The 20,072-nt window shown below is 44.1% G+C and overlaps 1 protein-coding gene across 4 annotated transcripts; it reads left to right on the plus strand.

Moving 5' to 3' along the window:
• Positions 1–852: 852 nt before the first annotated feature.
• Positions 853–19,060, plus strand: AREL1 (apoptosis resistant E3 ubiquitin protein ligase 1). Of its 4 annotated transcripts, XM_009947124.2 has the most exons (19): positions 853–981; positions 2,142–2,201; positions 2,854–3,080; positions 4,971–5,208; positions 6,180–6,349; positions 6,437–6,617; positions 7,316–7,563; positions 9,300–9,377; positions 9,886–10,027; positions 10,433–10,554; positions 12,331–12,406; positions 12,754–12,863; positions 13,350–13,529; positions 13,684–13,809; positions 14,005–14,134; positions 14,216–14,274; positions 14,453–14,542; positions 15,520–15,695; positions 15,883–19,060. In XM_009947124.2, exons 2-19 carry the CDS (start codon positions 2,186–2,188, stop codon positions 15,983–15,985), a joined length of 2,472 nt encoding a protein of 823 aa, XP_009945426.1. In that variant the 5' UTR covers positions 853–981; positions 2,142–2,185; the 3' UTR covers positions 15,986–19,060. The 4 variants fall into 4 exon arrangements, with proteins under 4 accessions (XP_009945426.1, XP_086318452.1, XP_086318451.1 ...); XM_086462325.1 differs by lacking the exon at positions 853–981 and having other exon boundaries at positions 2,158–2,201; positions 2,854–3,050; XM_086462327.1 differs by lacking the exons at positions 853–981; positions 13,350–13,529 and having other exon boundaries at positions 2,158–2,201.
• The last annotated feature ends 1,012 nt before the right edge of the window (positions 19,061–20,072 follow it).

Raw genomic sequence — 20,072 nt, forward strand, 5'->3', positions numbered from 1 at the left:
GTGTGTGTTCTGAATGAGTAGATACCAACTGTGTAGGGTCTGTAGCTTTTCTTCTGGTATATGTCCTAGTTTTTGTGAGCTTCATCAATCCTTGCTGTTAGATTTATTTTTTTTTTTTTTTTTTATTTCAATCCTGACAGTAAACTGTAATTTAGTGGATAGTGCTGCTGAAACGGAAATGCCTTATGAGGATACCAGTTTCCTGAATACCTAGAACAACAGCAGCAAAAAAAATTTATCTGGTTTGCTTTGGGGTCCAAGAACTTTCAAAGCTTTATTTATTTTTTTAAGCTTGGCTATAAGTAGGCATCTAGATCTGGGCAAAATCACTTTGAGAATAATGCATGGTGTATTGTGGAGTGTGAGGGCTTGAAGTGGTACCTGATCCTTAGTACTCCTCATGAATAGCACACAGGTTCTTAGCTGCTCAGGGAACCCCATGAGCTTGGTGAAACCTATGGAGGCAGGATGTGTTTTGTGCCATCTTGAACTTGCTAGTTTCAGGGGGCCATATAACGAAATGAAATTGTGACAGATGGATGTTGAGAATATGGTGAAGCCTAGCTCCTCATCAACAGCAATACCTTTATAGCATCTCTCCTATGGATTTGACGTCTAGTGATACTCTTGCATCTTACGCCTCTCACGTGTTTCTACTTGCTAGATTTGTCCACAACAATGGAGAGATCTAACTTTTCTCTCTCCTTTTTTGCCTTTTCCAGGGAAGCTGGCAAACAACAGGCTACAGGGAGCAGCATTGCAGGACAACCCTTTTCCACAGAGGAAGAAATTGCTGTGCTCAGGTCTTCACCTTTCAGCAGTGATTCTGTGATGCATGTTCCAGGAATTTCTCTTTCTGTGATAATCTTCTCTATGGCTGCTTCTTGCTGACGTTTGCCCCAGTGTTGGGCATAAAGAGGAAGGATGCTGAAGAATGGGTACCCCCCTTTTGGCTTTTAGAACATGGGCACTTCTGTAAAGGTATGTGATTGCTTTTTGGTTGGAGGGATGGAATATCTGTGGAGGCCAGCAAAGGGGATTTGCTGGGCTGGAAAGCAGTGGCTATTGTTGGGGGAAATACCTCACTTAAGCTTTCTGCATGCTGATGTCTATTGCTGCTGGCTGTTGAGATGACTGATGAATAATTCCTCTTTTGTGTTTGTTTAAAAAAAAAAAAGAAAAGAAAAAGAAAAAGCAGCTTGAATGCACAATGTAGCTTCTCACTAACTGAATGGTGACATGGCGAGCTATATTGTATGCATTAATGTATGCCAAATTGTTTGTCTAATCGTCACACACGTTCCTTCCTGATGCTCTTCTTCCATCTGTCAGCTATGTCTTATCAACCAAACAGCATGTTATTCCGAGTGTGGTCTTTTTACTACATGTTTGTTTAGCAGTCCCCTCAGCAAGAACTTGACTTTAGATTCTCTAAAAAAATTCTGTAATCTCAATAGTATACAAAACCAAAGTTTTAGCTTGTGTGTTGATCAGCAAGACAGGCTCCACTTTGCAGAAGTGAATAGGAAAGTAGAGATGGGCTGTTTTCCAATTGCATTCATACTTTCCATAGTAGAGTTCCAGGGCAAAAAATGGATTCAGCTCTGCCCTAGAAGGATTTGGTTTGTTCTGAACAAATGGGGATGGTCTTGCCCGCAACCCTTTTGTTCCATAGCTTTTTCTTCTAAGGTTGCTGGTTGAGGGTCAGCTTCTGTCCATTTTGATGGTGGCTCTGTGATGTGCAGACTAGAAGTTAACTTTGTGACTTGCAGAAGCAAGTAGGTGTGGCAGTTTGGATGAGTGGCTTTTGGGCGCTGCTGTTGAAGTTAGTGATTTTGCAAAAGGTAGCTCTTTCTTGCAGTACCCAGAGCCCACTCTCACGGGTTTTTGAGGTTATTATGTTGAACTTCTTATAGAACCCTGAACCTGAATGGGAGCCTGTGGTGGAGGGAGTTCCATACCTTGTAGCGTGTTGTGCTGTTTGCATATTTCACAGTCTTATGCAATAATGCTTTAGGGATGTCCTTGGAGAGGAAGATAGGTGATCAATAGGTATTTGTGTGAGGAATCATAGATGATATTTAGGCCAGTGTGTGTGAGGAAGAGTCACTGGACTGGACTTGGCCTATTTTGTGTTCTAGATGCAGCTGTGATCCTCGGCTGTGTGTCTCACCGAAGGGACCTGATGTTTTACATTATTGGTAAGTGAAGGAAAGGCTGCCCCTGTATTCGTTGACCTCTCCCTAGGCTTTAGAAGGGTTTCTTGAAAGCCTTTGCTTTCATGTTAGCTCAGAGTCTACCTAACAAACATGAAGTTACTGTCACCCCGCACTGTCCCTTCCACCTGGCAGACTTGCCTCTCCACCGTTCTTCTTGTTCTTAGAGTCCTTCCATTGACCTCATTCCTAAGCCATCCCCTTACTTTTTCTTTTGAGAACTAGTGTAGGGTTGTTGCCTCCGTGATGCTTCTTAATCCAGCCTTACTGTGATGTGCAGGGGTTGTGTGGTTATATGACTGTTTCCCTTAAAGGAATCTCTGTAGTTCTAGTTTGCAACACCGGGGGAATTCCATGCTTGGGGTGTCTGCTAGCCATACCTGAGACTCTACCACCTTTATCCGTTTCCTCTGTTTGCAGTCTTTTGCAGAGTTTTAAGGGACTTGTTATTCTCTAACCTCACTTGTAGCATAACACAAACCATAAATGTTCGCACAATAGCTTCTGCCTTGAACACCTGATTTGCAGTTGGGTAGAATGTCATTCATAAAAGGCATCTTGTGCCTATGCAGAGGGGATTTTGGTGCCTGACTCAGCCATGCTGCTGCAACCACCCTCTGTTCTCTCCTTGCTGCAGGTGGGATCACAGTATCCGTGGTAGCTTTCTTCTTCACCATTAAGTTCCTCTTTGAGCTTGCCGCACGTATAGTCAGCTTCCTTCAGCATGAGGACCGGGAACGCCGAGGGGAGCGAACTATTTATGACTACGTGCGAGGCAACTATCTGGATCCCCGGTCCTGCAAAATCTCCTGGGATTGGAAGGACCCCTATGAGGTGGGCCATAGCATGGCCTTCCGAGTGCATGTAAGGGAATATTTCTGTTTCCACGCAGTTTGGGGGGTAGGAATAACGGTCTGAGTTAGAAATGGGCTCTTCAAGTGTTTGCTGTTGGGGCTGAGCTGGATGTAACTAGGAGTAGGAAAGCTGTTTGTTTATGTCTTCTGCCCCCTGTAACTGTGTTGCAGAACTCTGTAAGTGTGTATCTGAGGTCTGTACTCTTTAAAATCTTATCTCCCTCTCTTTAGAATCCTCTGAAGAGCTGGAGGAGACCAGGCTTATACTATCTATATGCTTCCTTTACTGGGAAGTGAGTGGGTTGAGCCTTGCCTTCAACAGACTTGGTGCTATCTTTTGATTGTGCAGCGGAAGTTGAGAGTGTGGGAGTGGGCTGTAAAGCTTCATAGTTGCTCCCTGTTCCTCCAAAATTGAGTGTAATTCTGTCTGACCTGGAAAAGCCTGCCAAGGACTCTTTGTTTCCCTCCAATCCTGAAAGACCAAGCCTAGGGGAATGGGACAAGTATACAAATAAGATGCGTGAGGGGCCTGAACACTGAGAGTTTAGAGCTACATGGAGAAAGTTTGAGCAGGTTTTGCTGGGCTCATGTGTCCACCTTTCTGCTCCACTTTCCCCACCCAGAAGGGCATCAAAATAAGAAGAAAGGTTAAGCGAGGTTCACATACCCATAGGTACGCAACAAAGGAAGGTTAAGCTAGGTTGCCATACCAATACCTCGGGAAGGTGAGTAAAACCCTTCTGCTTGAGGGTGAGTGAGGAGTTCTAACTCCATGGCAGGCAGTGAAAAAGAACTGAGGTGAAAGGGACTTGTTCTGTTCCTGCTGTTTAAATTTTTTCTCTTCACCTTACTGACTCCACTCATGGCAGCTCCAGCAACGTGCCCTTCTGCTTCATGCTTGTCTCCCATTTGCTTAGCCCTTTATTCATCGACACTAGCTGTTGCATGCACTGTTTTTTCTCACTGACAATCAAGATACATACTACTTAAGGCCCTATGCCCTCCCTTATTTAGAAACAGGGACTAATAGTAACCTTTTGCTGACTGCAGGCTGGTTGCAGGTGGCAGACAGGATCTGGCCCACAAGCTGCCAGCTCTTGAAGAGCCATGCACATAGGTGACAGAGCATTGGAATAGGCTGCCCAGAGAGGCTGTGGAGTCTCCTTCTCTGGAGACATTCAAAACCCGCCTGGATGCATTCCTGTGTGATCTACTTTAGGCTAACCTGCTCTGGCAGGGGAGTTGGACTAGATGATCTTTTGAGGTCCCTTCCAACCCCTAACGTTCTGTGAGTCTGTGCTGGGGTTTCAAGGTGTAATTCTTCCCTTGTAAGGAAGTACTGGTCGAGTATGTTACCTTCTGAACTTGTCTGGCAGATCACTTCTGTGGTTGAGCTGCCTGTGATATTGTCTAACACATTGTTTTCATGCTGTTACTTCTTATCAGTACAGATGAGGTCAGCTCCTTGGGTCAGCATCTTCTCCACACTGTTTTCTGTAACAAATTGGTCAGAGCTTTTCTGGAGCTTAGCTGTACAAATGGACAAGACCTGCTTGTTTCTCTGAAAGGATTTGGCTTTGCTTTTTTCCTTTCAGTAGTGGGTTCTCTTGGTTTCTGCTCTGATATTGCACTAATAATGCAGAGAAGAGATGCCTAGAGGCATGTTCTTTTCAGGGCCCTCATTTGAACCCCAGCACAAAAGAGAATGAGGCTGTTCAATGCTCGCTTGTGCCCTGTTCGCTTTGGAGAGCACAGCCTGTGTGACAGAGCTGGCTGTTATTTTTTTTTTTTCTTTTGCTGAGCTGGGGTTCTTGCCTTTGTTTCTCTGAGGTGACTTGCTTTCTTTTCCTCTGTGCACTGCATATTTTTGCTGACCTGGACTTCTTCATTTCCCATGCAGTTATTCTATAAAAATGGGCAACCCTTCCCTGCTCACCGGCCTGTGGGGCTGCGAGTTCACATCTGCCATGTGGAGCTAGCCATTGATATTCCTGTAACCCAGGAAGTTCTTCAGGAGCCTAATTCCAATGTGGTGAAAGTGGCCTTCACTGTGCGCAGGGCTGGGAGATATGAGATCACTGTAAAACTTGGTGGCTTGAATGTGGCCTACAGCCCCTACTACAAGGTGTTCCAGCCAGGTAAGGTCTAAGTGGCCCTCTAATGATTCAAAGTAGATTTGGAGGTATTTGAGGCAGTTAGGTAAATGTGTTTCCAGCTAAAATAGGTAGGTGACAGGGAAAGGGTTACCCTTCACCATTTTCCTCTTGCAATAGACCCATCACTAAAACGTACTTATGACTACCAGTACAGGGCAAAATAGCAACTGCCCTACAGAATAAGTCATTGGTGCTGCTTAAACTCCCTAACCACTTCTGTTGTGTTCTCTGTTTTGTAGTAACTTCTTCACGATCCATCTAGTAGTCAGAGAATGCCTTTTGTGAAAGTGTTATTTGTATCTGAATTGGAAATGCTGTCATGATTTGACTGCTTTGAATACCCTACTCTATTCCTTTAAGCTCCTGAAGCAGTTGATACCTTTGATTTATATACTTCTTTAAAAACACTTCCTTTTTATTAATTTGAAATTTGTTTCCTCCTGCTTTTTTTTTTTGACCCTAGTCATCATCTTTTCTATTTCATCTATGCGTTCATTGAAAGCACCTCTATTCCATTGCATTGTGAGTAGAGACAGCTTGCTACGATAAACCCTCAGAAAGAGGAAGCTCAGATTTAGCTCAGATACCCTCCAGGCTAAAGTTTGTTTGGTAAACTGCAGGCTTCCTTGGATGTCAAATGACTTGTATTTTGTGTGTGCAGTGGGAGCAAGTTTTTGAGCTGAAGTTAGGGTGGTGGAAAAAACATTCTTTAGAGGGCTAGTAACTGAGTTTCCTTAATCACTACTAAGTTTCTGGCCCAAGGCAAACCCTGTACACCATGCCATTTATTTCGCTGCTCAGATACTTAGTTTTTTGAATGTAGGGGCATAGTATGTGTTTAGATTTGATCCATTTTCAAGGATATTGTGCTCCTAGTTACTTTTTCTTTTGCTCTTTGTAGCTTAATGTGGATTTTTTTTTTGACTTTAAACTGTTGTTGTCATCTGCTTCAGGGATGGTGGTTCCCTCCAAAACCAAAATTGTCTGCCATTTCTCCACTCTGGTGCTGACCTGTGGGCAGCAGCACACTCTGCAGATAGTTCCCAGAGATGAGTATGACAATCCCACCAGCAACTCTGTGTCCCTGATAGATGAGCACAATTACAGCGTCTCCATCCATGAGGTGAGTGCAACCTCATCCCTTGCTGCTTGACTTCAGGTGAGCTAGAGAGCCCCCTTTTATTAATTTTTTTTTTGTTTGTTTGTTTAGCTGGGTCCTCAAGAAGAAGAGAGCTCTGATGTTGTGTTTGAGAAGTCCGTGGTGTCCAATCGGCAGACTTGTGAAGTGTTCTTCCGACTCACCTTGCACTGTAGGGGGTGTTTCCATGCCTGCATCTCCTACCAGAATCAGCCCATAAGTAATGGTGATTTTGACATCATTGTTTTAAGTGGTGAGTCAAGAGCTACTCAGTATTCATTCTCTGGGTGTCCTCCTACAAGCTGCTTTGCACACTCATGTAGCAGAGCTTAAATGTGGCTTCCCTGCAGGCTAGCCATGCTTAATTGCTCAAGGAGTGCCTATTCATTTAAAAATGCTAAGGTAAATGAATTTGCTGCTGACAAGGGAGATCTCTGAAGGCTGATACTCAGTTCCATCAATAGATAAAAGCAGGTGTTTTTCCTCTGTCTCAGTAGGTTTACCTCTGAAATGAGACAGTTTTTATTGCTTGCTAGTACTTGGCATGTGAGCCATACTGGAAGTGAGCCAGTTGTGTGTTGTATGCCAATCTATATGGATGAAAACACTGCATGTATCCTAGGTGCTTACAATTTTATAATTCCTGGTTTCTTCAGGAGTGAGCCAGTCTGCAGTGTGGCTGTCAAGTGGCTATGCATTCAGGCTGGTGCTCTGAGAAAGAGGTTCTGTATGCCTTTTTCCTTTTTTTCTTCAACTAGTCGCTGTCTGAAGCCAGGACAGACAGACTGCTATCTTGAAATCTTTTCATCCCACTTGACCAGGTTTTCCTTTAGATTGTAGCCTTTTCTTTAAAATCATAGTAACTAATTTCATGGTGGTCTGTGGATTCTTTACTTTTTGATTCTGATCTCCATTAAGATTTACACAACTCTTTGTATCTGTTTCCCTCAGAGAATGAAAAGAACATTGTAGAACGCAATGTGTCCACCTCAGGTGTCAGTATTTACTTTGAAGCCTACCTTTACGACGCTCCTAGTTATACCAACACTCAGTGGCAACTTCCACCGACGCACCTGAGCTCCTCCCAGCGCCGTCCTTCTACTGCAACTGAGGATGAAGATGAAGATTCTCCCTCCGACAGCCAAACCCCTGAGAAAGTGAAGAAACCTAAAAAGGTGTACTGCTATGTGTCACCTAAGGTAGATATCATGAAGTTACCATCCTTAAGTGCGTGTTTGAAGTACACTGCAACTGAAGAGCTTCCTTGTGCCCTATATTGTAGCTCCAGATTTAGGTGCCTCAGATTTGATTGAAAAAGGTTTGCCTAAGGCTAGGCAGCAAATGTGGAGCTCATGACTGAGGATAACGTTAAAATTCTTCTTGAAGTTTTAGGACTCCGTGTGTCTCTTTAGGTCTAATCCAAAGCCTACTGGGAATTTCCTCAGTGATGGTTCAGTAGATATTCTGTTTGCTATTCCTTTGCTCTGGTCAGGTCAGACCTACAATTCTCTTTCTCAGTTTCCGATACCTGTAAATTGGAACTTAGAGATTCTCAGATTTTATGTTTTTGTCTGTCCTGTTTCTTGAATGTTTCAGCGAAAGGAAAAAAAATAGTCAGAGGACAAAGGGTAAATGTGTAAGTAGAAGAAACGGGATTCAAGCAAGTCAAGAGAAAGTGAGGCTTCTCTTATAGTAAGAATAAGTTAACAGAAACTGTTACCCCTTATGATTGCCTACGAGCATTCAGGAAAACTAGAAAGAAAATTCCACTAAATCTACTAATGAATTTAAATTTACTTTGTTAATCTGTCTGTCAGAATGCATTCTGAAAAATGCAGTGATAAATAAAGTGAAAGACTAATCCAGGAATTGCTTTCCTGACAGAGAGAGAGGGCTGCGAAACAGTTATAGGCTGGAAGGTGTTGCTAGAGACTTCTAAATCTCTGCTGCATGCAGCTCTAAGAACTGACTTTGGGAATGAGTGGTGGGTCCTTATGAGCTCAGCATCCTTTCATCCTTGGGGTATTGTTCTGGACTTATGTACTTTTTTTTTTTTTTCTATTGCATTACATGGTAAAGGAGATCACCTGAAGTGGGTACTGTTCCAGGTTCCCTTTAGGTGCCAAAGTTGTTAATGTGATTCTAATGCTTGTGTAATTGTATCCCTGAATATCTTTATATATACCTAGAGCATCTGTCCTGTACAGTAGGTAACTGTTACTATGCTGTTATTTCTTTAAGGGGTTGCTGTTCATATTTTCTTTGTGGAGAAATGCTGCTTGTCATTTTTTCCAGCCATTGCAGCTAGAACAGGCTTGTGCAGGAAATGGTTTTGTGTTTTGTCTAAAGGTGCTAAAATTTCATTTTAGCTTGCTCTCCAGAAGGTGACAGTTCCACAGTTCTGCCATTTGTTCTGGCAGAAATAAGCTGAGAAGAAATTTCTGCAAATCTCCTGGATTTAGCAATTGCAAGTGTTTTTTAAAAGTTGTTTGAAATGGTTGTGAAATTAGGGAGTAGTAGCAATAGTTCTGTTACTGTGACTTTTTCCAAAACCTTTTTGTCAATGCATTATATTGACAATGCAATCTTGTCCTGAATTCAACCTCTCAAGTACTTAACATTACCTTCCAATTAGACTGGTGATGTTCTATTGTACACAGTGGCGTACTGCTGTAAAATCTGTGTCGTGCTGGGATCCCACATGCATCATAAATGCATGCAGTAAAATCTTGCTGACAAGTGGCTTAGTGTTCTGTACAGCTTTAAAGGTGTTTATGTACTGTGCCAGAAGATGTCACCGAACGTTGCAGAAACCTGTCCCTGGGGTTGGACAGAAGTCTGGGCTTGTGGTTCTGTCCTGTGCCTCATGGTTTTTGGGGACAGCCCTTAACAGATGTGTGACCTTTAACATTTTCTTTTCCTTGTGATTATGCAGCAATTCTCAGTGAAAGAATTTTACCTGAAGATCATTCCATGGCGCCTTTTCACCTTTAGAGTATGTCCTGGCACAAAGGTGAGCCTCTTTCCATGTAGCTGTCACTACACCTCCATGTTGTTAGCTTGTGGTCCTTGTGAATGACAGTCTGATTTTTTTCTTTTGGAGAGAATGGCTTCCACTCACAGAACAACATTTTGCTGTGTAAAATTCAACACTAGAATGCCCTCTCAGTGCCTAAATTCTGCTAATGTCTGTGAACAGGAGACAGTTGTATCACTCCTTCCTGCCTTTTGTCCCAATGCTAGGCAAAAATCTTGGTTCCTTTTGCATTTCTGCTGTTTATTTTCCTAATAATCTTGCTAAAATGCTGTGATTGTGTCCACTGAAGCCCCTAGGCGAGGGTGTGAAGTTTGAAACAGCCTCCTAACTGGAGTCTGGATGCTTGAAATAGTGTTCCTGTTAACTGCATCTGCATGGGTGACCAGAGAAAGTCTTGGAGCGCATGTGGTGTTGCTCTGTCTACTGAACATACTGTGCCTTCTGCATGATGGGTTTACCCTTTCTTGCATCTTTTTGCTGCTAGTTTTCATACCTTGGTCCTGACCCTGTGCACAAATTACTGACACTGGTGGTGGATGATGGGATCCAACCCCCTGTGGAGCTCAGCTGCAAGGAGAGGAACATCTTGGCAGCCACTTTCATTCGCTCTCTGCATAAAAACATAGGTAAAGGGGTGGTGAGGTGGGTACAGTAGTCAGGGAGTTAGCACTTGAGTCTGCTAGTTTCCTGGGGAATTAAGATTGCCAGCACTGAATGACCTCTGATGAGAACTCTGATTCCTGGAGTCTCATGTTCTGTTCCTATTCGTGCTTCCAGTGAATGTATTTTGTCATGCCAGCTGTTCCTTTTCAGTTTGAGTTTTCTGTCAGGCTCTTTGAAAGTGCACCTGTGAGTATCTGAATGTCAGCAAGACTAACTGCAAACTGCCTTTGGAGTTCTGTCTCCAAACCTTGCTGTAATGAACTCATCCTTGGGCTGTAAAGCTGACCTGTGCAGCTAGTCTTAGGAATGCCTTCTAGATGTTCGAGTGTCAACAGCTCAGGCCTGACTCAAACTGTCACTATTCTCAGGAGGCTCGGAGACCTTCCAGGACAAAGTGAACTTCTTTCAGCGAGAACTGCGTCAGGTGCATATGAAAAGACCTCATTCGAAGGTCACACTGAAGGTCAGCCGTCACTGTCTGTTGGAGTCGGTGAGTGTATAGGTCACTTCGCTTAAGCCCAATGCTTCCTCCATCCTTTTGCTTCTGCTCAATGCCTAAAGAAATCCAAACTGGTGTGTGCTAGGGCAACCACACTAAAAATGATTGGTCCTGCTTCAAGGCAAATGCCAGTAGACAGCTTGAGGTGGGGAAAAAGAGGGGAAAAAAAATCATCTCAAGGTAGCTCCTCTGTGTTCAGGTTTGGTATTGTGTGGGATGCTGTGTTCCTTCTCTACAGCCAGGAAGATCAGATCAATTTCTTAAGTAATTGGGAAACTTCAGCTCTGATAAATTTTTCAGGAACTCGTTGCAGAGTAAATCAAGCCCTGAGCGATGTCTAGGGTAAATGCATGCGTAGCCTGTAAAAGCAGGAAATCTGCTGGTGCTATTCTGTCCCCTCTTTACATTGGAACCTGAGGCCCAGAGAGAGACTGTCTACCTGGACCAGATTTGGGAGCACAACTTAAGAGCTCCTGAGTCTGTCTACTATTTTTCTGGTACAGAGCCATTCAGTGAGAGGAGCTGTCAAGTTAGGTGTTACTGAGCTGCACGCATGAAACTCTTGCATCGACAGGCTTCTAGTAGTGGTTCAGCGTGATGGTAAAATGTTCTGTAGAGTCCTTGGGTTAAGTCTTCACCGATACTGATGCGAGCTGATGTGTTTCCAAAATCAAACTTAAGGAAGGGTCGTTCATTTACAGTTCTCAACTGACATTCTAAATACTGTGTACACAGGGCAGGCAGTTATCCTGACTTACTGTTTCCACATGTGTCTCACAACAGTAATGTTATAAAGATGGAAAGGAACATTTCTGGGGAAAGCAGAAGTGGCTGGGGTTTCTCTTGATTTACACTCTGTAAATCTGTGGTTTGGAATATTTTCTGAATGTATGAGTTTGCAGTGTTCATGAGATTATGTTTCAGTTAATAGCTTGCTGCAAAATGACTTCACTTCTAAACAGTATTTCCATGACTACTTTTTTCCCACTATTTTGGAGATTCCTGCACTGTCATGAGCCCTGATGTTACAGCCTAGTAAGACAAAATAAATTAAGTGCCATAATAATAATAAAAGTAAGCTTTAGTGTCCGAGGTTGACAGGCACAGTGAATGTGACCAATGTGTTTAGCCCAGAGGTGTGACTAATGTGATGCTCTAACCTATTTGAAGATAACCTAAGCCAAAGCTACCCATATGACTGAGGACTGTTGTGTAGCTTTTTAAATTTTCTTTAATTGGAATCTAGAATCGGGACACAGGAAGTTCTTGACACTTGAAATATTTTGTTACTTTTTTGCATCGTGACTTGCTTTAAGTATGAACTCGGTGAACGCTTCAAGCTATTTTCTAACGCTCTCTGAAACGTTCCTTTTTTAAAACTGACTCGTGGGCTGAGAGCGCTTTGCAGAAATTGCTCCTTCCCACCACAGGCATTTTAATACTTTAAACAATACTGTACTGCAGCCTCGAGAGAGGTACATCTGTGCTGTGCTAAGACCTCTCACTGGTTTTAAGATGAGCTGTATTTATGTGGGTAATGTGTCTCACAATAGAAAATGAGGAATCAGCTTCTGTGGCTTTGGACAAATAAGAATTAGACCTTAGGAGTTCCTAATTCTCACTTTTACACTTTAGAGTACTAGACTGTTTCTTGGTTTTTGTGTTGCTTAAGTTGCCCATCCACATGTGCAGGATTTTATATTGGTATGGGGTGCCAAGCAGTAATGGCTGCTGCTATTTTCTTTTTTTTTTTTTTTTTTTTTTCAGTCTTTTAAAGCAACACGAAATTTTTCTGTTTCTGACTGGAGCAAAAACTTTGAAGTGATTTTTCAGGATGAAGAAGGTGAGTTATCTTGGGAATATATTTAAGGAGGAAGTGAAAGGAATGATGGTGGAATAGTTTTAGTCTGAAATTCTGGTTTCTTATAGTATGTCTGTCCTTCGTGGCTTTCCAGCCCTTCAATTTCTCACTTTCTTGTTCTATCCCTACTTTACATAAGGACCTGAGGCCCAAATAAAAAATACTAGGACTAGGTTGGGAGCAGAACCCAGAGTTCTGAAGTCCCTATCTACTGCTTTTTTGCTATGGAGCTGTTCACTGTGATGAGATCTTATGCCAGGTAATAGTGAGCAGCATGCATGAAGCTCTTGAATTGACCCATAGATGACCAAGCTTGTTTTATCTTGTAGCTCTAGACTGGGGAGGTCCACGCAGAGAGTGGTTTGAGCTCATCTGTAAGGCATTATTTGATACCACCAATCAACTCTTCACCCGTTTTAGTGATAACAACCAGGCCTTGGTGAGTCTGCAGTTCCTATGGTGAATGCACAGAATGTGTGCATTGACATGCTGATGCTTAAATAATGCTGCTGCTATGAAGTGGTATGCAGCCTTACCCATTGTTTAGCTTGTCACTTCCAGTGCCTTTCTCAGAGCTTTGCTTAATGATCTTAACACACTGAAGTGTCAAAGAAACTGGCTGGGTGAACAGCAGAGGGTGGCCAGTCAGCAGAGAAGGCTGGATTTCTGGGCAAGAGGAGGTGGCATCAGAGTGTCTAGAGGTTTTGTTGGGTCTGAGTGTTTCAGAATCAGTTTCTTCTGTCATGCAGCTTCTGGCCTGTGCGTGTGAAACATTTTGTTTTCTTCCTAGGCAGGCTCAGGCATTTTATTTCTGTTGCTCGGCTTTGAGGATGTTACACTAAAGCTCCTGGAAGTGGTCCAATACTTGCTGTTTTTGCTAGTCTTGTCTGGTATTTGGATGTTTCATTTTGCTTCCTCTGTGCAGGTGCATCCAAATCCAGGGCGTCCCACATATTTACGGCTCAAAGTGTATGAATTTGCAGGCCGCCTAGTAGGAAAGTGTCTTTATGAATCATCTCTGGGAGGTGCTTACAAACAACTGGTTCGAGCTCGCTTCACCCGGTCCTTCCTGGCTCAGATCATAGGACTTCGTATGCATTACAAGGTAAAGCTTCCCAGCCTTTTCTGAAGCCTGGATTGGTCTGGGAAGAGGTTGAATGTTGGTGTAGTAGAAGCAGATCCAGAGTGCTGGTTAACAATGTATGATCTGGGTTTTTTTCCTTCTGTCCATGTCCCTGCCTTCTTTTTCTTTCACACAGTATTTTGAAACAGATGACCCAGAATTTTATAAATCCAAAGTTTGTTTCATACTGAACAATGATGTGAGTGAGATGGATCTGGTCTTTGCTGAAGAGAAGTATAGCAAAACAGGACAGCTGGAGAAGGTGAGGAAGGCAGTTCCTGAAGGTGGGACAGTTTAACCCCTTCTGCCTGTAGCAGGGGAGGCTGAGAACTCTGTGCCCCAGAAAATTGAGCTTACCTCTGGGCACTAGCTCCTTGCTTGGGTTTGTTCTGGTTGGGAGTTCAGGTTTGGGGAATGCTGCTGTTCACACTCACATCAAGTGTTCTCTTGTTCTCAGGTGGTGGAACTGGTCACAGGAGGGGCTCAAGTACCGGTGACCAATGAAAACAAAATCTTGTATCTAAATCTGCTTGCGCAGTACAGGCTGGCCAATCAGGTTAGAGAGGAGGTGGATCACTTCCTGAAAGGTAACATGCTGTCTGCTCCCTGCCTCTTTCTGCCTGTATGTCCTAGGGGATGGCACTTGCTGCTTTTCTCTTCTCTTCCAGGTCTTAACGAGTTAGTTCCTGAGAATCTCTTGGCTATTTTTGATGAGAATGAGCTTGAGGTAATTGCTGCCTCCCTAAGCATCTCTACCCTTGCTTCCTTTCCTCTCTGACAAGTGAATCTGGAATAAAGCCAAAATGTTTCTTCTCTAAGCATTTTGAATGTTTGCAATTTGCACATTAGCTGTGGCCTTGTTTCCTAAGCACGTGACTTTCTGACTGCAGTCTCTTGCCTTTCAGTTGCTTATGTGCGGTACTGGAGATATCAGTGTCTGTGACTTCAAGGCACATGCCGTAGTGGTAGGAGGATCTTGGCACTTCCGTGAGAAGGTAATTGAAAGGGTTTCCCCCTTCTGCTTGCTGAAACCAGTTATCCCAACTACAGCAGAAGTCAACTTAAACTGGGAACAGATTTCTTGGTTGGAAATTGGGCTTCCAGAAGGACAGACTGGAAGCTTTGGGGGTCAGGAGTAGGACTGCATGCATTATGAAATAAAGTTTTCCCCTAGAGAGATTGTTCAGTGTGGGTGACTAGACATGACACTTAATCAGTTGGCAGCAGTGGTCTTTTTAAGAAAATCCAACAAAACACTAATTAAGAACAGTTCAGCAGGGAATTGGGAGGAATTGGTGGGAATTATTGCTACTGAAGATGTTCATGGCGATATACTTATCTCTAAGGGATGCTTGAAGATCATGATTGCAGCCCATGTGGAGTGTTTGGAATTCAGTGCTGTGGTAACGACTACTGATGTAGTAGCCTAAATTTGGACCCTGTAATTGTTCCCAACCCTCCCTGTCTCCCAGTGGGAGGGGTATGGAGATGGTAGCAGTATCATTTAGAAAAATAATGGAAGCTGCCAAAAGACCCAAGGTGAAAAGAGATTGGGAGTACAAGCTTCTAGCTGTAAACACTGGGATGGTTCCATCTTCCTGAAAAAGTATCAGAGGATGTGAAAAAGCGAAAGATTAGCATAGCGCAAGAAGCAAACGAGGTTCTGCGTTGTAAGCCTACCTCATTGCCTATGCAGGTATTTCTAAAAATAAAATTTCTGTGGGGAGAGCAGAAGCCTTTCCCTTTTAAGGAAAAGACTGGTGGGAGGTAGTAGCGTGGGACATCTCTTAACTGATAAGAAGACATCATGTAATACTTGCCTCTATGTGTCACCCTGGTAAAACAAAAAAAAATCTGACTATTAGTAGAGCATTTGCTGGCAAGAGCAACTGACTGATCCTCTTGTGACTTGCTTATATGCTTATTCAATCTGCTTGGCTGACCTGGCTTCACGTTTCCTGTTTCCTGACAGGTCATGAGGTGGTTTTGGACTGTGGTCTCCAGTTTCACACAGGAAGAGCTGGCCAGGCTCTTACAGTTCACAACTGGTTCCTCCCAGCTGCCTCCAGGAGGGTTTGCTGCACTCTGTCCATCTTTCCAGATCATTGCGGCTCCTACTCACAGTACTTTACCGACAGCCCACACTTGGCAAGTAACCTGGGGTGGTAGGACTTTCTGCATTATGCTTTTGGGAATGACACCAGCTAGTTGTGCTGGGCAAGCAGTGTATCACATGTAACGTGTGTGATGCTTGTGTCAGCCCATCTAAAAGCAGCTGATGGGAATGGTCCCCTTTGAGTTCTAGTCTGAACGGAATTTTTCTTTTGTTTTGCAGTTTTAACCAGCTGTGCCTCCCTACTTATGACTCCTATGAAGAAGTGCACAAGATGCTGCAGCTAGCTATCAGCGAGGGTTGTGAGGGCTTTGGCATGCTGTGATTTCCCTTTTCCAGGAGACCACTTAGCTTCCTGGCTCTTTGTGCAAGATCCAGTTTCAATCCTCTGCTTGTTCTCCTTCCCTTCACATGAGCAATGGAGGCAGAGCAAAGACTCCCTGTAAAGGAATTTGTCATCCAGACGATGTCATGTGGCCTTTCCATATCCCAAATATGTCATCAAGAGCTCATCTTTTCCCTTTCTCTCATTCTTCCTTTGGTTCAATGTGAAACAGCAAAAGGACTGTGGTGCATTCATCAAGGAGATATTGCACTTGATTTCTGTGCACCCTATACGCCCATCCTTCTGTGAGAAGGTGAAGTTCGTAAGCAGAAGTTACAGTGAGGTGCAGGAGATCTGCTGAGCTGCCTTTATCGTAGCTCTGGGAGGAAGAGGGAAGACCAGCATGGAGCTCTGCTGGAAACTTGGCTCACGGGAAGCCTTAGTAACTTTCCATGTCTTGGCTCAACTCCCCCAGTATTGATCCCCAATAGCTCACGTAACTCTATGACTCATGAAGAGTATAGGGTTGTCCATCCTTTCCACCTGACCCAGAAGGGTTTCTGGTTCTCCATCTTGCTCTGGATGCTGCTGTTGCCTGTGCCACAGAATAAAATGGGCAGTATCCACTGGAGGGAGTAACCCAAAGGGGAGAACAATCTCTTTGGAGCACAAGTGCTGGCCCTGACAGTGATCCTGTACTACCTCCGCCAGGGTCCAGCAGCAGAAGCGTCCTTCTCCAGCAGTGGCTGGTAATGAGCCTCTGCAAATGAACTGGAAGAGGAGTTTCTTCTCCATTGAATGTTTCTGACAGTTGATGTTGCACAGGAAGCTGTCCCATGCCCTTGCCTTCTTTTCCCTTCCTTGGGAGAAGAGAGTATGGGCATCAGTGTGATCCCTCAATGCTGAGCACCAATGCCTATCCCACATTCACCTTCAGGGTATCTATGTTATGTAGTAACAGTGACAGGTCAGTAACCAGCCACAGCGTGTGCTGGGCTTGTGTTTGTTGTTGGGGTGATGGTACTGGACATAACGTGGTACCTCCACCCCAGCATCCCACAGGGTCTTGGCTTCTACCTCTATCATGCAGCAGCCTGAGGCTTCTCTTTATCTACTACAATTTCAGGCAGAGTTTCTAGAGGGGTGCTGGTGCCTGGAGAGCAGCTGGCTTTCTGTCCTCCTAATCTTCCTACCTTCTTTCTTCAGCTCTCCTTTCCTCCTGTTCCATTCAGTGCTGCTGGGTTTCCAGCACAAAATGTTAACTAATGTTAACTTCACTCAAGTGGTCGCTCAATGGCCTGCACTCACTATTGTCTGGCTTGTGGGGAAACAAGTGGGCAGACCAGCGTGAGAAGTAAGCTTATGATTGGGGTGTGTTGTTGCTGGCAGTCTGTTCAGCCCTTCACAGGGAAATAAAGGGAAGGGGAATCTGGGAATCTTGATGAGTTCTTCACTGAAGCAAAATTCAAGATCTTTAAGTTCTCAACAGTCCCTTAAACAGTTCAGTTCAGGAGTCAAAGGCATGCAGGAGTCAAAAGTGTGAGAAACCTGTGTTGCTACTACCTGCAATGTAAGCTTTCACTGGATTATGGATTTGCTGGATTTCTTCCAGAATGGAGTCTCAAACTGGCATCCCTGAGCTAATTTTAGAACACCATATTAGATAAAAAGTCACATCATGCTCTTCAGTCCCCTTCTGCTATCCTCACGCTGATCCGGGCAGATTTCTGCACAGTATGGACATTTTAAGATACTGTGTGTGCTTTTCCAGTATAGCGTAGTTGAGTTGACTGGAAATTTGGGGGAAACTTTCTACGTCTAGAAAATGTTTTTAAGGCAGCATCTTAGCCATTCTTGGGCTGAGTGTGTTACTTCTGTACAGAAAAAATAAGCCATTTTGGTGCCAAAAAGCAGCCAGCTGAGCATTGAGACTACTCAGGGGGATTTCTTTGCCTTGTGAATTCATTCCCTCACTGGCACCGAGGTGCTGGGAGGCTTCTAGCTTGAGAGTTGCCACTGTTGTGCTCTGACAGATCACTTTAGTAGTGGCTGTTCTCCCTTTTTTAGTGCAGACTCCATTCTGCAAGGTCCTGACCTCCTTTGGGTGGAGAGTATGGTACCTTACACTGCAGATGGCTTCCATGGTCAGTAGAGTTAGCTCCTGTGTTCTCCATGCCACCACTTCACTGCTTTCTCCAGGCACTGAGAGGAGGTGGCGGTGCTCAGCTTAACTTCTGTTTGTTGGAAGGCGTAGCTTGGTGCTGTTCCCACGTTGCAGCCTTGTCTTGCAGTGTCACCTGGTGAGGATGTTTCCAGCCTTGTAGCTATGGGCCAACTCTGCCAGTGACATCTTCCTCAGGAATCTTCTCCTTTCTTCTCTTGAGCTGGACTTTTTTATTCTGAGGACGAAGTAGCTGGACATTGGGCAGTCTTCCTCTGCTGGAAAGAGCTCCTAAATGCTTCTCATTGCATTACAGCCAGCACTCCACACTTCCCAGCAGCTGTGCAGATGCCAAGGACTTTCTTCTTAACACAAGTGCAGTCAGAACTGTGATGAGTGCTCTTAGTTAACTAAACCCATCCCTGTTGTTTCCGCAGGCCCCTAGCTGGTCCCATGTTCCCGAGATCCATCACAATGGTTCTAAACTTGTCTCTAGCTTTATCCCTTTTCCCAGTACAGTCACTTTTTATGCTGCCCTTAACACTGGCAATGGGGATGTGCTTTGGTCACCTATACTGTACGTTACTTCTGGCAGAGGCTCGTTACTTTTCTTTTTACCCGTTATTTATTCCCACTGAATAGAGGCCCTTCTGTAGAAATATTTAGGGTCCTGGTATCTCAGACAGGTTCTGTGTTTCCTGAAGCTGCTTTGACGTGCAGAGGGCCTGGCTTCAGCCTGCACCTGTGGGCCATGTTGCATGTTTTTAGAAACTAGGAGCTGTGGATGATACAGATCAAATCCTAGTTCCCTCTGGTGAATTTCTGGCAGAGTTCAGCCAAAATTTGGAAGCCTGTGGTTGTAGTAGCTGATTTTGTAAATAGTTTGTATAATAAATAAAATATTTTAAAAATGCTGCCTTCTCAGCTCGGTGTTCTTTTGGGGCTGTACAGGGGGAATCAAACTGGTTGGTGCTGTCTGTGGGCAAAGCGCCTCTCCAGGTCTCTGGGTGTCTTGCTGAGGTCTGCAGGAGGGAGAGGTGGGTTTTCGACCTGCAGCATTTCAGGATGCCTGACTGCACCCAGGACCTGTGGGTTTCTATGAAGAGGCAGGACTCTGGGCAGGGGCTCACAGGCTACTGCGAGGCCTCTCTGCAGTAGGCTGGAAAATGGGCTGAAGCAGCTGGTAATGCCAGAAAGTATTTTAAGGACTCCTTTATGCAAATTAATAATCCAGTTGGTGCAATTACTTTTTCATTTCACTGTGTATTACCTGACTCCTTGAGCTGCAGGTGTTTGTACTGTTTATGCTTCGCTGTACTGTCAAGAGGATTAGATGAAGCCAGGAGAAGAGGGGGCATTTGAGCCTTTTGCACCTTTTTAAGTTGTACAAAATACTTTCAGATGGCAACATGTGGAACAATTGTACCTGCAAGTGTCTGCTAACAAACAATGGAGTAATTAGTAAATTGACAGCTTGTTGCCTTCAGGGGCAGTCTAATTTCTGTGCTTCTCTGAGCTTGAGCTGTTCCCAGCTCTGACAAAGTGTTCAGTTTACCACTGGTTTTCCTTGGACTTTTTTTTTTTTTTTTTTTTTTTAGCTTAAGGATTAAAATCATAACTTTAAACCTTGAGAAGATTCTGCAATGCGATTCTGTGTACATTAGCATTGTTGCCTGTAAAACGATGAAAACTGTGCTGGACAAAGATTTAGCCCATCTTCAGCCAGCATAGCATTGGCTGGCTCCGTGTGTCCCACCGTATAACTAGGCAGATGTTCTCACATATAATGAAACTGCCATCTAGCCTTGATTCTGGCTTGTAAGCCATGAGCACTAACTAAAGAAGGGAGTGAGCAGTGCATGTGAGTCTCGGTGATTGCCTTTGTAGGATTGTGCTGGGTCATGGTATTATTTAGAAGCTCCTTGT

Source organism: Leptosomus discolor, chromosome 3, assembly GCF_034619465.1.
Source record: "Leptosomus discolor isolate bLepDis1 chromosome 3, bLepDis1.hap2, whole genome shotgun sequence".
NCBI classification, from domain to species: Eukaryota; Metazoa; Chordata; class Aves; order Leptosomiformes; family Leptosomidae; genus Leptosomus; species Leptosomus discolor.

What these genes read in the sequence shown, in the direction of transcription:
- AREL1 (XM_009947124.2), top strand. An exon ending in GCATGGCCTTCCGAGTGCAT is followed by an intron (nt 3,081 to 4,970) that starts GTAAGGGAATAT and finishes TTTCCCATGCAG; the next exon opens with TTATTCTATAAAAATGGGCA. An exon ending in AAACAGGACAGCTGGAGAAG is followed by an intron (nt 13,810 to 14,004) that starts GTGAGGAAGGCA and finishes TCTTGTTCTCAG; the next exon opens with GTGGTGGAACTGGTCACAGG.